Here is a 16,818-nt window from a genome sequence, read left to right on the forward strand (position 1 = left end):
TCCAGAGGCTGCGATGGACCATTTGTTTCTGGGGCTTGACACAGAGCAACCTTCGAAACGCTCATCGCTCTTTTCTGAGTCCCCCTTCCCCTCCCTCCCTCCATCCATCCCTCCTTCCTTCCTTCCTTCCTGCAAAAGGTTTAATTGTTCAGGGCCCTTGAGGCAGCTCTTTCTGGGACAGCAAAATCCTAGAAACAGCGGATGCACCAGGGATTGTTCAGCAGTAGCTGAACTTCAAGTGTTGCAGTGTGTGTGTGAGAGAGAGAGAGTGTGCATTTGCACACGCATGTGGGGTTTTAAGGGCCGCTGCTTCTTTGCCCAGCGTTTCCTGAGTGGGAAGCAGACACGCTGCCAGGCATGCCAGGGAATGCGAGCCAAGGCCCACCACCGCGTCACGTGGCCAGATGGCCAGCAGCCGGCTGGAGTGGCTTTGCTGGCAAAGGGCTTGAGGGCACTCTGGACATCCACAAATCCCTTCCTTGCATCTCTCCTCCTCCTGCCCACCCCTCCGCCCCCCATTTCAGAAAAAGAGAGAGAGAGCTTGAGAGGAAAGAGAGAGAGGCAGCATTGGGAAGGCATTGTCCAGATAGGATCCCATCTCAAAAACGTGGGCTTGGTTTTAAAAAAGCTGGCTATGCATGTTCTGATGTGATGCCCACCCGAATATCTCGCATGGCACCAATCTAACCCTTGGCTTTGCTCTGCTGGCTCCCCTCCTTTGCACTGTTGCCCTTCTTGCATGTCCAGTGTAACCTTTATTTATGTATTGCCTTTCTACTCTCTCCCTCACTCTCTCTTACGCAGACATGCACAGAACACACAGTGTTCCTCAAGGTTTTCAGAGATGTTCTCCCCCACAGTTTATTCTTGCAGAAACCAGTTGGGGATGAAATGAGGATGGATGCACTGATGCCATCATTCAGGGCTGAGGCCATTGTTCCCAGGCAGCCTGGTCTGGGGGAACCAAATGGATCCTAATCGTGTTTCTCTGGGGCGAAGCTGATGTCCAAACTGGACCCTCTCTTATCCCCGAATGAATGAGGACAGCTTGTCAAGGCAGCCTCTGGGCCCAGTTTGGCCAGAGAATGGGATCTGCCCACTCGGTGCTGGGAGCCAACTGGTGCTCCTCCTGCCATTTGTACATGTTTTGAGGTTTAGGGAGGGGGAAAGTGTCAGAGAACGGCACGCCTGTACCTTCCCCTGCTGTTGGTTCTGATGGGGGCTGTGTTTTTGCCAAATGGGGGGAAAGAGCTGGGTTTGATCGCAAGGCTCTGGGGGGCCTTTCCTGGCATGGATTTCAATGGAGGGAGACTTTGTATGTGTTGCATGTAGGAGCCAAGGGAGCAAGATTTAATTGTGCCAGTAAGTACCTTTCTGGGCATTACTCTTTAAAAACCCAAACAAGACTGGTTTGTCCTTGGGGTGCAGCCCTGAATTTGGATTGTTTTGGCTATGGAGGAAAGAGTGACCTCCCCCCAAAAAAGAAAGAAAGGCAGTGGAGGGGGCAGAGAGAAAGAGAGAGGAGGTGTGTTTGAGACCTTCCTCAGCAACTTCAAGGACTTGGGCTTCTTCCATGAAAGCTGGAAGTCAAGTGTTGTTGCATCCACTCTCTGAACATGCAGCTTTCCAGAGACCTCAGAGAAGCATCGGGATGAATGGCCATTGTCTGGGCTCTTGGCAGACGGTCCACTCAGGGAGGCTCCCAAGCGCAGGCAGGCATAGGACCGGGCTTCCTCCTTTGTGTAATCTTTGCTTGTTGCCTCGGTTGGGTGTGTTCTCCTTCAAAGCTTCCCCCTTCCTTTAGCTTCCTTTAGGAGTGGGCTAAGGGGCTGGTGGGGCAACAGAGGGAGATCTCTGTGTCACCAAAAATGAGTACAGTGAGTGCGCACTTGCATGCTGCATGCTGCTTTCCTTAAGTGCCCCTTGGCCCTTCCAGGTTTTGGGGTAAGGAACCGCTGCTGGACCTTTGCTTGGCTCTGCTGGCGCTGGGGATATTTTGGGTGGGGGCAGGAAGGGAAGGGAAGGGAAGCAGTGAAAGTCGGGGCCTTCAGCCGGGAGAAGGGCTTACTGCCCTTTGCACTGACCCCAGGAGCCTCTGTCAAGAAAGGGCCACAGACCCTCCCGCCAGATATTGGTGGATGGCAGCTCCCAGCATCCCTTGCCCTCCGACTGCACTTAGGTAGTGGCCGCCTCTGACCCAAACGCTCCTTGCAGAGGAAGCAACAAGCGATGAACATTGGCGCTTATGAGAGGTGGGTCGAAACCCAGAAGAATGCCAGAAGCACATGAACCCAAGGGGCAGCTTCCATTGCCCTCTTCAGCCACTGGCCGTTGCTGCTGGACTGTGACTCCCATCAGCCTGAGTTCTCTCAAGATGGAGCTGGGGTTTCTGCCCTTGGCTTCGAGTGGAAAGGATCTTCCTCTGTGAGGAGAAGGCTCTGGCTGCCGAGAGCCTCTCCAAGCCCTTGGACAGTTGGACAGCCCTGGAGAGTGTGGGGGAGGCAGCCTTTGTTTTGTCCCTCAGTCCGGCTATTATGGAAGAAAAGGGCCTTTGTTGTCTGCCATGGCCTCCCTCCATCCGTTAAACACATGCTTCCCTGGGAGGCTGCTGCTGCTGCCGCTGCCATTGCCTTCCTGACAGAGGCCTCCTGGGCAGCTCAGTCCCCTCCAACAGCAAATCCAGAGTCCTAGAGTTGGAAGAGACCTCCCTCAAGGGCCATCCAGTCTAGCCCCCTGCCATGCAGGAATACACAGTCAAAGACCCCAATAGATTGGGGGGGTCATCCCTTTTTTTTTTTACTGACCCCCCATCTCAGCCCCCCGAAGCTGTAGCTGAGTCAGTTAACAGGAAGAGAAGTAAGAGCAAGAATCCTCTTTGGAGGCCTGGGAGCGCCATTTCAGCCGTGCATCACGTTTGAACCTCCACATCTTTCTGGCTGGAAAATCTTCCTGTATTTCCCCCTCCCCCCCCTTTTTCATAGCCTTGTTCCCAGATTGTGTGTGCCACGCGTGTGCCAGGGGTTGTGCGGATGCACATGCATGCGCAGCTCTTGCCCTTCCAGTCTTGAAAGGCCCTTGCCAGACAGTATCAGGAGGGGTTTCTTGGGTGGTTTCTGCTCCAGCTTCGGCTCAGCCCTGCCAGCAGCGTCTCTTCCAGGGAGATGGGGCTGGGAGGCTCCCGCCGGCTGAAGTCTTCGCACGTCTTTTGCGCTGTTGTGACACGCTGCTGGGTCTGGGTTATCAGCCTCCGCCTGCTGCCTTGTCTGGGTGACTGAGTGCTTGCCAAGGGAAGGCGGGCAGGAGATGGGCAGAGAGATGCTCCGATTTGATAGCAGCCCAGGCTGGTCCTGGAAGGGAGAAGGAGGCTTCAGGAGGTGGTTTCTGGCCCAGGGAAAATGGGTCACCATGGTAAAAGAGGGGAAGAACTGTGACATTGCGATGACAAGGTGAGAGGTTTGTGCCACAGATTCACAGGCCATTGCATCAACAAGACAGGGGCAAGGTCTGTGCCATCCGCCAGGGATTGGAGGATTGCAACTGCTGGGATGCACAGCCCAGTGACATCTGTGCCCCAGCGGCCCCCATCCCCACATGCAGCACATGATAAGGGGAGCCAATTCCTCACATGGAGCATACGCTGGAGAGGTCTTCGGAGAGAAGACCGGTTTGGCTGCTTCCAGCTGGGAAACCAACTTGAGAACGGCTCTTTTGCTGTGGCTTTCCTGGTGGCTCTGCTATTCTGCTGCTGACAAAGCAGGAAAGCCTTGTGGCACGTCAATGAAGAGATGCCAGTAATAAGCACCTCAGCCTTCCTGGTGCGCCAACCTTTTTATTTATTCTTTTGATACTCATGGGTTTTTTAAAAAAAATAAATCAGACATTGCCTCCATTTCTGTTGCTCACTTGTTCTGTTTTCATGGCAAGTTGGGAAAGATTGGGAACAAGAGCTCTTGGGGACGATGGGCTGTGGTTGATCCACAAGTGGGGATCGTGGCCTCTTGGGTGGGGCTGAGGATTCCTGCAAGGAAAGGTTTTGGAGAAGCAAGGAGTTGCTGGGAACCTTTGCAAGAGCTTCCCAGTCCTACTCCAGAGCCGCCTGCAGCTCCTCTCCTCTGGCCTGGCTGGAACATCTGAGTTTTCCATCGCAAGTCTTGACAGGCAGAGAGCTGGCATTCCTCCTTTTTCCTTGGTGCATTCTTTTTCTATCTATCTCTGTGTGTGGTAGGCAAATGAAACTTCTGAGTTTGCATAACTGATTCCAGTTGCACAACCCAAGGTTTTGGAGCTGCATTTGGAGAATGCCTTGCTGGGAAATCCCCACTGCCAGCTTTTCAGATAATGCTTTTGGGCGTCTGCTCCCAAGAAGTTTTCTTCCCTTTGCCCTCTTTCACCTGGTTTGCTTGGATTTGTTCATGTTTTAAATTACAGGTTGAGTCTCCCTTATCCAAAATGCTTGGCAGCAGAAGCCTTTGGGGTTTGGGATTTTTTTTCCAGATTTTGTAACACAGTATTTGCATATGTATGAGATATCTTGTAGATGGGACCCAAATCTAAATAAACCCCAAACACATTTATGTTTCATATGCACCTTATACACATTCCCTGGAGGCAATTTTATATACAATGTTTTAAAATAGTGTTGTGCATGAAACCAAGTTTGTGTACATTGAGCCATCAGAAAGCAAAGCTGTAACTCTCTTAGACTCACATGTGGACAATTTTGGATTTTGGAATATTTTGGACTTTGGCATTCCAGATGAGGAAAACTTGACCTGAGGTATATCCTGTCTTTTCTCTCAAACCGGTGGTCAAAGAGGCTAGCCATGTTCGAGAGAAAAGACAGGATAGAAATGTAATATGTATACAAACAGTCAGGGCTCTGCGACTCGCCTTGGGAAATGCAAAATGCCTCCCTTTGCAAGACACCGAACGGTTTGAACGTCATGTTCTTTGCTTCCGTTGCCGGAAGCAAGTCCTTCCAGGTGGAGAACCTGGCAGTGTTTTGGTCCCCACAGAGATCTTGCATACATTTAAAGTGGCATTTGACTGGGCTGGGTATTAAGCCCTTTATGCTGAGGAAAGAGTAGGTGAATGGGGGCCGTGGTGTGGTCCAGAGGGTCTGGAGCTCCATCTTCTCCAGCCCTTCCTTTCCCTTCCATGGTCCGTATGTCTGTCTGCCTGTCTGGGAAGAGAGCGGGAGATGGGGGGTTTCCCTTTAGTATTGGCCTCTCTTGGTTGGGTCATCTTGTTTCTCCAGAGTTTGTAAGAAGCTGTCTTTGCAGCTATATGTCAATACAATTATTTTGAGATGTTTGGGATGGGATGGAGGAGCTGCTGGTGTTCCTTCTTTGGATTCTGGAGGTCTTGGCATGTGCATCTCTTGTGGGGCTGACCAGAGGTGGACGGAGTGTCACTCTTGTGTGGGATTTTTGGAAACGGTTCTGCCTGTGGGCCCTTTTCTCCTTGTTTTGCATGTCCTCACAGACATATTTCAGGAGGAAACTGCAGGGATGTTGTTAGGGAGAGGAGGCACCTGAGGCCAGGGAAGGCTTTGCCTCCAGTTAGTGGGACTCAGCTGGAAATGCAGCCAGGAAGCAAGGCCAGCAAGATGGAGCCAAGGCCATGGGCCTGTCTAGATCTGTAGGCTTCTGGAGAGAGCTAGTGTGTTGCAATGGTTCGAGTGTTGGACTCGGACTCTGGAGACCAGGGTTCGAATCAGCACTTGGTCCTGGAGGCCCACTGGGTGACTAAGGCGAACCTATCATGGGGGTTTGGGGCAAGATTTGTTCAGAGGAGGTTTGCCATTGCCTTCCCCTGCTAGGATTCTCATTAGTTGGAAATGAATTGAAGGCACAAAACCACCATAACAAAAGGCAACTCTATCGGGGATTTTTCTTAGCAATACCTCTTCAGAGAAGATTGGCCATTGCCTCCCCTCAGGATCCAGATCACCCAGATTTCCAGGGAATCCCCAAAATAATGCTGGTTCTGGCGGGGGGAGCAACCTGTGCAAAGGAGGGGTGCTTTGAGAGGAGGAAAGGCTCTGGCGCTGGAAGCACCAAGAAGGGAGCTAGCAGGGCATGGGAAGTTAATTTTGTTATACTGCTCATTGTTGCTGCTAATTGTTATTAACTTTGATTCTTTCCCAAAAACTGTTACATGCTGAGATTGAAAATGGAATGTTTTGCATTGCTCATTGCTTGAGGCTGGGGGCTAGCGTTAACAAGAGGCATGAGGTCGAATCTGGAATATTCCTGGGAAACTGGCTCCCAAAATGTTGCTTTAGGCCACAAGAGGAGCATCATTCCCAGGCTTGACCTTACTTTCAAAACGTAACCTTGTCCTGCACTGATCTTTGTTCCTTCCCACCAGGAACTCATTGCAGCAGCTGCGCCTTTGGAAACGTGTTCTTTCCAAATCCTGGGAGCAAAAGCCTTGGTGCAGAAGGGCTGGGGACTGGGACCCACCATTGGGAGTCACAGACTATGAAAGCAGGCAGCGGAGGCTGAGCTCTGGCTTGCCTCCAGCCCCTGGCCTCCCCCCATTCGCTCCCTTTGCTTTGTGCTGCTGTTTCCGGTGGGAGAGGAAGACCCCCGTCTGGGTTTTGCACTCGCTGCTTCCTGCCAGCTGCCAAAGAGGAGGGTCTTGCGGCTGCAGCTGGAGGCAGCTGCCTTGGAGGCGGGTGGGGGTCTCTCTTGCCAGACCAAGCCAGAGGCCAGCCTCCCCTTTTCCTTTGTCTGGCACTGCCCTCTGGGGCACATGGGCCCCCTCTGTGCTCTTCCCCAGACAGTGCCATGCTGATGGGCCTCTTTCTCTGCCCTTTTAGGACTTGATCGCTGCAGGACTGTCTTCTTCCCTGGGCCAGCGGCAAGCAGAGAGGGATTATGTGAGAGCCAAATGCGGCGGCGGTGGCGGCAGCAGAGGAAGCGACAGTGACGGCTGAGAAGGAGCCGGGCTGTGGCTCTGGGCCTGGCAGGCGCCAAACGGCAGAGTCTGCTGCTCCTGCTCCTGCTGCAAGGCTGAGCCTGTGCAGAGACTGAGCCTGCGCACTTGCGTGCGGCGTATGCATGCATGCATGCAGCAGCCAGGCAGGCGGAGGGGGAGCGCGCAGGAGGGAGTGGGGAGGGCCACCCGAGCGCCAGCTGCCCACCCCACACGCCAGATACAGATGTGCGCAGCTGTCTCCTAGGCAACAGGAAGCAGAGCCCCTTCTCGCAAGTGGGGCGTTACGATGATGAGAGACTGCAGAGGTGGCAGCCACCAGCTTTGCGCCAGGGAGGCCACGGCATGGGGATCCCTCTCCCAAAGCGCCCGGAGGAGGACATCGTTGCTCTGAGAGACAGCAGCGGCTGCAAATGGCTGGGTGCCCCCGCTCTGTCTGAGCCGAGGGCGGGTGGTGAGGCCTGGGCCCAGGGGCAGAAGGGGCCATGGCATCCTCACCCTCCGCTGTGGTAGATTTCTCTCCAAGAAGGACAACGGCGATGGTGATAGTGACGACGACGACAATGGACTTGCCTGGCCGGGAAGGGAGAAACCTTTGAGGGCGGTTTTCTTGGACTCTAAAAAGAAGGCTGGCCTGTGCCAGCAAGAACTACAGGCTCCTCCTGGTCTTCTCCTGCAGAATTTGCAAAAGGCTGAGATTTCCTGGGGGAGTGGATGCGTGCCCCCGGATGAATGCAGGCAAAGCCCAACAGAATATTGCCTGGAAAATTGCCTGAATTGCTCTGTCTCTAGCGCCTGACGTCGGTTGCTGTTGGGGAGCCGGTCTCTGCACCCTCCCTGGGACTCTGCAGGGCCCCAGTCCTTTGCTGGTGGGGTCCTTTCCTTCCCAGCCATTGCCCTGCCCTGCACCCCCTTTTCTCCCACTTCTGTGGCAGAGACTCTGGGCCCAGGTGTGCTTCCCTCCTCACTTCTTCTCTTCCCTCACTGCCCACCATGAAGTTTTCCCTGCGCTTCTGGTTCCTCTCCACGGCCTTCCTGCTGCTCTTTGCTATGTCCCTGCTCTTCACCTGTTCCCACCACAGCATCGCCTACCTGGACCCTGGCAGCCTGGGCACTGGCGGAGGCATCCACCGGGTGAAGCTGGTGCCCAGTTACGCCGGCATGCAGCGCCTCAGCAAGGAGGGACTCTTTGTCAAAAGCTGTGCCTGCCACCGCTGCCAGGTGGGCTCCAGCGACTCCGCATGGTTTGACGGCCGCTACGACAGCCGCATCTCTCCCGTCTGGACCAGGGAGAATATGGAGCTGCCCCTGGATGTCCAGAGGTGGTGGATGGTCAGTCCGGGGGCAGAGGGGCAGGGTCCAGAAGGGGTCTCCTCAGGCCAAGGGGGGATGTAGCTGGTTGCCATCCGGCCCAGGGACAAAACAGCACACCTCCGCAGAGAGTATCAGTTGACCCTCTAGGATTATATTGGGCCAAGTAGCTTGTTTTGCAGAAGGATGCTGAACTCGCATATTCCCTCCTCTGCAAAATGTGAGCCATTTTAAAACAGTAACGAATTTGGTGATTACTGGTATGTAAGTGTGCTTTCTTCAAAATCTACCCAGGGCCATTAGTTTCATTAGTTAATTATTTTTAAAAGCGTGTATCCTGCCATTTAACGGTAGAACAAGGAGTTCGGGGTCTGCCTTTCTAACTTCTCTGCAAAGGCCAGGGTTAGATGCAGCCTGGGTTTGTTCAGCCATGGCTCCCAACATTAAAGGAGGCCTTCCAGGTGCTGAGCCTTTGCCTCAAAAGAGATGCAGCATGTTGGAGCAAAGAAGACACACTGGCCTCTGGAGAGGGAGCTGAGGGATTTAAACAGGTTTCAGGGAGCTAGTGCAGATTTGTCCAGAGCATATATTTCCCTTTGCTTTGCTGCTTTTTGTAAAAAAGAAGAGGAACCCCTGCAACCTCTGGCAACATTTCAAGGGATTTGAGAGTAGGAGAACGCATGGCATGCTCCTGGCTCTGCTCAGACCGGATCCTCCTTCCTCCCCAGATGCTGCAGCCCCAGTTCAAGTCCCACAACCTGAATGAGGTCCTGAGCAAACTCTTCCAGATTGTCCCTGGGGAGAACCCCTACCGGTCGCGGACCCCCCAGCAGTGCCGGCGCTGCGCTGTGGTTGGCAACTCGGGTAACCTGCGGGGTTCCGGCTATGGCAGGGAGATCAATGGACACGACTTTGTCATGCGGTGAGTGAGCGAGAAGTCGGTAGCGAGGAAGGGCTGGGCAAGGGTTGGCGGTTGGCTCTGGCATTGCCATGGGGGAGCTGGCAGCCCACTGGCCATGTGATCCTGGAAGGCAGGTGGATGTTATCCGTGCCGTCTTCAGCTCCGATGTGTGAGGGAGGTGGCCAGGGTGTCTTTGAGGTCCTTTCCTATGAGTCAGCCTCCCCTCTTGGTATCAGATGGGGGTTCTTGACTGAACAGAGAAAAAGAACCTGAGATTGCTGCTTTCTGATACCTGTGCATTTGGGTTTTGTGGCCTAGATAAAGAATTTTGTATTTGTCTTAGCTGAGTTTCAGTCTATTCTATTACTTTCGATCCAATTTTCTAATTTATCACAGTCTTATATAACTCTACTCCTATCTTTTAATGTGTTAGCTGCTCCTCCCAATTTTGACTTAATAAGAATTCCCTCTAACCCATCATCTAAGTCATTGATAAAAATACCGAAGAGCCTTGGCCCCAAGACAGAACACTGCTAGAGACAATCTGCTAGAGATTTCTTCCGGTTTCAGGCACAGCCATAGATGATGACTCTTTGGATGCAGTTTTCCAAGCAGATGTGGATCCAGCTGACAAGTATCCACATCTTTCCCATATCTGATCAGTTTGCTAATGAAAATATCATGGCGGACTTAATATAAGTTTGAGGCAAAAATAGAGAGAAGCAGCATGGCCTCCAACCCCGTGCCTCACATCAAGAAGTCACTGGATGTAGGACATGGGGAGATCAGGCAGCTGGGGAGAATACTTTTACAAAGCAAAGTCATTTTAAGAAGCAAGAGAGAGAGCAAATAGTCTTTGGAGGGTCAAAATTAGGACAGTCGCATCATGGTCTAATTAACAAAGTTCCTTAGAGAAATGATGAGATTGGGGAGAACGCCAAGCAGGTCAATTTAGCAGGACAGAAAAGGGGGTCTGGCTTATTCTGAGCTGATAAGAGTGGCCCTGAAAGGACCATTGGGAAGTGGTGCCCTCCATTGTGTGGTCAGCCAAGGCCTGGGCCCAAGGGACCAGGTGGAGAGGAAGAAGGGGGCTTGCCCCTTGGCAGACCCACTTGTCCTGGGGGGGGGGGGGGGGTTGGATGGGCATTGCACTCGGGGCAGTGACCAAGCACTTCTTCCTTCCCTGCAGAATGAACCAGGCTCCCACGGTGGGCTTTGAGGCGGACGTCGGGAGCAGGACCACCCATCACTTCATGTACCCAGAAAGTGCCAAAAACCTGCCTGCCAACGTCAGCTTTGTCCTTGTGCCCTTCAAAGCCCTGGACCTGCTGTGGATCGCCAGTGCCCTCTCCACTGGACAGATCCGGTTGTACGTTTTGGGGCACCGGTAGTGGGGGGGGACACAAAGATTTTTCCCTGCTCATGGGTCCTTTTGGAGAAACACAAGGACCCCCCCCCCCACCTAAAGATCTGCTGGTGGGCAGACCCCTTTCGAGGGGAGCTTTTGAGCCCTCTGACCAAGAGCGTCACTTTCCAGATGCAAGAAGCAAAGGGCACTGAAGGCAGCAAGCCTTAGCAGAGCCCTCAGGGAGATCCCAAAATCTCAAGGGGTCATTTTGCAAAATGGGAGGCCAAATATCTTTTTAAAAGCAGGGAGCAAGCATTTACTTTAATGGGAATCCGAGTTCAGCACATGGCCATTGACCGGGAAGTGAGCATGAACCCAGTGGAGTGATATCCTAGAGGTTCCTGCTAAAATAGCCCATTTTCAGGGGTGCTGCTTGATTGCTTGGTTCCCAGCCATCCCCCTTTCCCCCCTGAAAACCACGGTTCCCTTGAAGGTCCCTGGGGAAGAAGGGTGTCTCATTCCCTCTCTCCTCTCTTCCTTCCAGCACCTATGCCCCTGTGAAGCCCTTCCTTCGGGTGGACAAAGAGAGGGTAAGGCTGGTCCCTGCTTGGTGCTTCCGGCGCCTGGGTTGGAACCGGGGTGGCCGGGAGGAATCTGGCCGGGTGGGAGCTGCTGTACGGGGTGCCCCTTACTCTCGCATGGCTCCTCTGGCTTCCAGGTCAAGGGGCTGCAGTGCCCACCTGCTTTTGGTTCCATAAAAGAGGGTGGCAGGGCAAGGCGCCAGGCTGCGAAAGGCCCTTCCACCCATCCATGGAGTGGAACTGACTCTGGGGAGCATCCTAGCCCCATGGAGGTTGATTGATTGGTCTGGGGCATTTTGTGTCTCTGGGTTGTAAAAACGATTCCATGTTCCTTTACTTGGATCATTGTGTGCTGCCTTTCAGCCAAAGTGGTTCCAGAAAGTGGATCTACAAACAAAACAGAGAAACAACAGAACCAGACCAATAAAAGGTTAAGACAGTTAGGAGCCAGCCATCAGAATGTTTCAAAATGGCGTTGAAAGAGCAATTGTGCCACTTTGTGGTAGCCTTTGGAACAGCTCTGCCAGACCAACAACTGGCATCATTGGCCCCAGACAACTCAAAGAACTGGTTATGTATCAGAGGAGGAAAGGTCTGCAGTCAGGTGTCTCCATAGTTTGCAAGCCAGACTGTCCCTCCAGAACTGGAGGCCAAAAGTTGCCCCTGCTCTGTGGGCAGATGGACACAGAAAAGGGTCGTGGCTTACGCTGCCTTCTTCCTCCTCCTTTAGGTTCAAATCTACAATCCTGCTTTCTTCAAATACATCCATGACCGATGGACGGAGCATCACGGACGATACCCGTCTACGGGAATGCTGGTGCTCTTCTTTGCATTACACGTCTGTGACGAGGTCAGCATTGGTTCTGGCTGCAGTTGTTGTTGAAATCACCAGAAGGAGGTCTCTGTTCAGCAAACATCTTTTCCCTTTTTGTGGCATTCACAGGTGAATGTCTTTGGCTTTGGGGCCGACAGCCGGGGCAATTGGCACCATTATTGGGAGAACAATCGCTATGCGGGGGAGTTCCGGAAGACTGGGGTCCACGACGCCGACTTCGAGGCCCACGTGGTCGATGTCCTGGAGAAGACCAACAAGATAGACGTTTACCGCGGCAACTGACCCTCCAGCGCTCCAGTTCCCAACTTTGGCCTGGATCTGAGGGGCCTGCGGGGTGGGCTCTCCTTCCTCCTCACCAGTGGCCGAGAGTGGGGTTTCCCCTCTGCCCCGAGGAGCGTGGGGGATGCAGGGCTTTGGGAAGAGGTTCAGCTGAAAGAGGACAGGAAGGGGGGTATGTGGCCGGGTTCAGACTGAGGTGGTCTACCAGCAGAAGAGGCGCTTGCCTCAGGGGGCTGTGCTTTCAAGGCCCCCTTTCCTTTTGCCAAAGGAAGGTGCCGTCCAGGAGGACACGAGGAGGCAGTCAGCGGTGGCTGGAGGAGGAAGGAGACCCTGCAGGTGGCGGCTGAGAGTTTCTCCACTTTCGGGGATGGATTCCCAAAGGCCTGGTGGGCTTTCTTGGGCGCTCCCAGCTGAGCCTCCCCTTGACTGCTTCAAGAAGCACTTACATCTCAAGAGACCTTTTTTTAAAAGAAAGCAAACAGTATCGGCAACTACAATCAACTTTCCTTTGATAAGTGGCAGTTGCCCAGAGAAGTCCCTTTTGACTTTCCTTTTTGTATTTTCCTGCTTAAAAAAGCAGAGAGTGGTGTGGGATTGTCTTTGGTTTTCCATTTGTGGGAACTCCAGAAGATGTTGGAGAAGGCTCTTTCCCTTCTGCACTTCCTCTCTTCTCTGGGCTTCTGTGGGTGAGAGGATGGACGGTGGCCAGGCAGCAGGTGGACACTGACCTTTCTTTGCCCTGGGCTGAGCGGGTGGCCAGTGGGGCTGAGGAATGGGCAACCTCCCCTGCCTTGTTCTAAGGCCTGAATGTATGCATGGGGATGGGTGACGCATGCCGAAGGCACTCAGGTGGTCAGATCCTGTGGCTTTCCCTCCCTTTCTCTCTCTCTCACTCCTTCCCACCTTCCTGGGGTTGGAGTAGCCAGGATGATCCCCTGCCATGGCACACCATTTCCCATGAGCCCGCTCCAAGCCCAGAGATGCTTGTTCCTACTCTCCATCTTTTTACCTCTTCTCACATGTTATTCTTCAGAAAGACGAAGAGCTGCTAGACTCCCTCAGAGTGTGGTGGAGTCTCCTTCTTTGGAGGTCTTTAAACAGAGGCTGGATAGCCATCTGTCGGGGATTCTTTGACTGAGAGTTCCTGCATGGCAGAATGGGGTTGGACTGGATGGCCCTTGGGGTCTCTTCCAACTCTACTATTCTATGATTCTATGACTCCAGAGCAGGTTTACTAATCCCTTTCCCCCCCTTTTGGTCCTTGGTCTTGCCCCTTGGAGAGCTCCAGGAGTCCAGTAGGGAGTTTGCAGAGTTTGCAAGGGCAGCCCTTGGCATCTCCAGCCGTTGGCATCTCTCTCTGGGTTCCCCAGCAGAGGGAACTGAGGCCAAGTCAGGGCTGCCTTTTGGCAAAGAGAAAGAACAAGGGTCTCTTTGGGACAGGATCTGGCAGTCCCCAGCTCTCCTCCCCTCCCCCTTGCCCCAAGCCTTCCAGAATTTATGTCCAATGTCTTCTGTTACATTTTTGATGACCAGGTTTTCCTGAGATGCTGAAGAGAAGCTGTTAGAATTGCACAGATGGGTGCCATTTTCCTTTGGCTGTCATTTTCCTTTGGGGCCTTTCTGTGCTGGTCTTTTCTTTTGCATTCCTGGCACTTCTCTGGTGAGAAAGAGGGTCCAGAGGAGTTGGCCATGGAGGGGGGTCCTTTCCTTTGGGGCTTTGAGGGGAGAAGATGGCAAAGGGATTGACTTCTTTGGTGCTTTTGGGCACATAGTTTTGGGATACAGAAGGACCAGATTGGGTGAAGGGCTCTTTTCCCCTTCAAAAGTGCAATCATGCCAAACAGTATTGAATAAATATTCCCCTTTTCCTGTTATTAAATTATCTAGAATGAGGGAGTTTGAGACGGGGGGGGGGGGGAGGGTTCCTCATGGTGACTTAGTGTTTCATGCCCCTTCCTTCCTTCCTTCCTTCCTTCCTTCCTTCCTTCCTTCCTTCCTTCCTTCCTTTGGCTGGGATGAACCATAAGAGAAGGCCACCACATACCTGTCTTTGCGTGAGGATGGGTGCCAGAGACTTGAGAGCCATTTTCTTGATTTCAGCTACAAAACCCGCTCTCCAAATGCTCTGCTAATGGCCTCTAGTCGGACGGCTGGTCAGTCTTTTGTAGTTGCATGTTTGATCAGATGTTCAAAATGAGCCAGTGTATTTAGAATGGCATTGAGCTGTCATTTTGTGCCATTCTCAGGCCACCTTCCTGTGATAGCCGGAGGCGTGGGCAGCTTCATCCCGTCCCCCGCCTGGCCTGTTTTTTCTGCCTCCAGACCTCTGGGCATTGAAGGGGGACTGAGGCAAGGCTCTTGGCTGCCTTGGGCTCTGAAGGTGGGCTTGGTTTTGCTCTCTGGGAGCTTCTCCTCTCTCTGTCCCCTGGACCCCCATCTCCGTCTCTGCAGTTTGGGCAGCCCCTCCTTCCTCAGTTTCCCTTTTTGCTGCTCTCTTGGGCATACTGCACGGAGGGCAGTTATCTTTATGTGTGAAAAAGGGTCAGGTGGCATTCAGTGTGGTCAAGTGCTGGCAGTTCTCCTGCCCCTAAGCTTCTGACTTAGCAGTCCAGCAGAGCTCCTTCTCTTTGCAGTGGAGCCGCCAGGGCAGGAACAGCAGGCGGCCATCTTTCCTTCCGCAACAACAGGGCCAATGCCAGAGCGGCAGAAGTTGCCCACTGCGCAGTGGGGCTTGGAGATGAAAAGAAACATCACTTGGCTTTTCTCTCTTTCTGGTGCATGAGTTGCCCTTTCCATCCTTGCAGGAGTGCAGATGGAGAGCAGGGAGGTAGGCAGTGGGGTGCCAGTGTTGTGAGTTCAATCCCAGCCGGGGGCTCAGTGGCAACTCAGCCTGCCATCCTTCTGGGGTCACTAAAATGAGTACCCAGCTTGTGGGGGGCAATTTGCTTACACATTGTAAACCACTTAGGGAGTGCTGAAGTGCACTCATAAGTGATATAGAACTGTACTTGCTATTGCTATTGAGTGAAAGGTTGCCTCTGGGGAAGCTTGGGGGGCTGCAGAGGCTGGGGGCAAGAAAAGGTGGGCAAAGTGGGCTCCATCTGGGACAGGGAAAGAAGGGACTTGCTGTTGGGGAGAGGCGTTCTGGAGGTTGGGCACTCCTGGCTGGGTCTCGCTTCTGTCCTGCCCACAGGACCCCATGTATTGAAGGGTCTGCCATGCAACCTTTCCTGGAGGGCAAGGCACTGTCAGAGCAGGAGAGCACTTGCACAGAGGGCCTGGGCTGCTGTTTGTGTTGGGGGGGCACCTGTCAGGGGTGCCTTAATTTGGCCCTGTGTCCTTGGTTAGTGGTTTTGTCACCTGCTGTGTCTCTCTGTCCCTTCTGAGTTTCCTTCCAGGCGAGGAGTCAACTGGAAGGACGGGGAGCCCACCCTCCGGGGCGAGAAGCAGGAAGGTGGTCCCTGAGAGCCACGGAGGAAGGTCTCAATGGCTGGGTTTGGGCTGAGAGGGAGCCACTCTGGCAAAGAAACCTGGCCCCATGCCACACCGAGAGGGGCAATTGTGAGGGCGAGGGGAGCCTCCTGGCCCCTTCTGTAATGCCCAGCAATGAAAGGCCAAGCCCTGGGTGCCCGGGTGTCTGAAGGAGCCGCTTGCCAAACCTTCCTGCTGCTTCCTAAGCTCCAAAGAACGGGGTGCCTTCTTCCAGCCGCCCTCCTCCTCCTCTGTGGGCCAAAGCCATGCCAAGGCCTGTTCTCCTGCAGCTGCTCCTCTGAGACTCTGGCCGCTGCTGCCTTCTTTGGGGGGATACTCTTATGGCACGGGGGGTGGCATGGACTTGGGGTCGCCTTCCCCTTGCAGACAAGCAGCCTGCACCTCTGGCCGCCCCCTCCCCTTGTTACTATCAGTATTATGTGCACTTGCGCTACTCCCCCCAACCCCTTTTGTACTTTTTGACTTCACCGGCTACAGTTGGGGAAAACTGGATTTATTTTGTGTTTGGTTGTATAAAATAAAACCTCTACCTTTTTCCTTTTATTGATTTACCTGCACATTGCATCTTTGGCATGAAGGGCTTGGGGTTCTGGGGCCAGGAGAACTTCATTGCATTGCCACTGTACCCCAGGACACCTCGAGGGCCCTCCAGTGCACAGGTTCAAGGCAGGATGCGCATGCATGGATGGCAGTGATGGTTGGGTTGGATCAGCCTGGGAACTGAAGCCACAAAATCCATGCGACAAGACCTGAGAGATAGAGTTGAGCTTCTGGGTGATTTTGGCTGGAGAGGGCTTTGTAGTCAGCGCAAAAGGAGGAAATGAAGGGCCAAGGCAGGAAGTGGCTCAAGGGCCATGTGGCTGGTTCAGGAAGATGGGTGCAAAAGATTAATCTGGTGGCATCTTCAAAGGATGATGTTTTCTTCAGCCCCACAATCTTTTAGATGCTGGCAAGATAATTCTGAGTGTGGGCATTTCGTGTTGTTGGCTTTCGTGTGTTTGCTTGCTTCAAAGCAAGGTTTAAGGTAGTGGCACCATGTACTGCTGGATACCCAACTTTGTGAGAATAATAATGCAGTTGTTTTTCTAAATCTAGTTGCTTCAAAAGCCAGGCTTGTGTGTCTGGGCCA

General features: G+C 53.2%; 1 protein-coding gene across 3 annotated transcripts; it reads left to right on the top strand.

Annotated features, from left to right (window-relative positions):
* The first annotated feature begins 738 nt into the window (after window positions 1-738).
* LOC149306129 (CMP-N-acetylneuraminate-beta-galactosamide-alpha-2,3-sialyltransferase 2-like) lies at window positions 739-16,232 on the top strand. Of its 3 annotated transcripts, none has more exons than XM_089476776.1 (7): window positions 739-1,362; window positions 6,827-8,163; window positions 8,982-9,175; window positions 10,344-10,523; window positions 11,047-11,092; window positions 11,814-11,933; window positions 12,027-16,232. In XM_089476776.1, exons 2-7 carry the CDS (start codon window positions 7,936-7,938, stop codon window positions 12,198-12,200), a joined length of 942 nt encoding a protein of 313 aa, XP_089332902.1. In that variant the 5' UTR covers window positions 739-1,362; window positions 6,827-7,935; the 3' UTR covers window positions 12,201-16,232. The 3 variants fall into 3 exon arrangements, with proteins under 3 accessions (XP_089332902.1, XP_089332899.1, XP_089332901.1); XM_089476773.1 differs by having other exon boundaries at window positions 740-1,362; window positions 6,827-8,274; XM_089476775.1 differs by lacking the exon at window positions 739-1,362 and adding an exon at window positions 3,716-3,815 and having other exon boundaries at window positions 6,827-8,274.
* The last annotated feature ends 586 nt before the right edge of the window (window positions 16,233-16,818 follow it).

The sequence above is a fragment of the Sceloporus occidentalis genome, unplaced genomic scaffold (genome assembly GCF_023333645.1).
Source record: "Sceloporus occidentalis isolate IW3139 unplaced genomic scaffold, rSceOcc1.0.p SCAF_10, whole genome shotgun sequence".
NCBI lineage: Eukaryota > Metazoa > Chordata > Lepidosauria > Squamata > Phrynosomatidae > Sceloporus > Sceloporus occidentalis.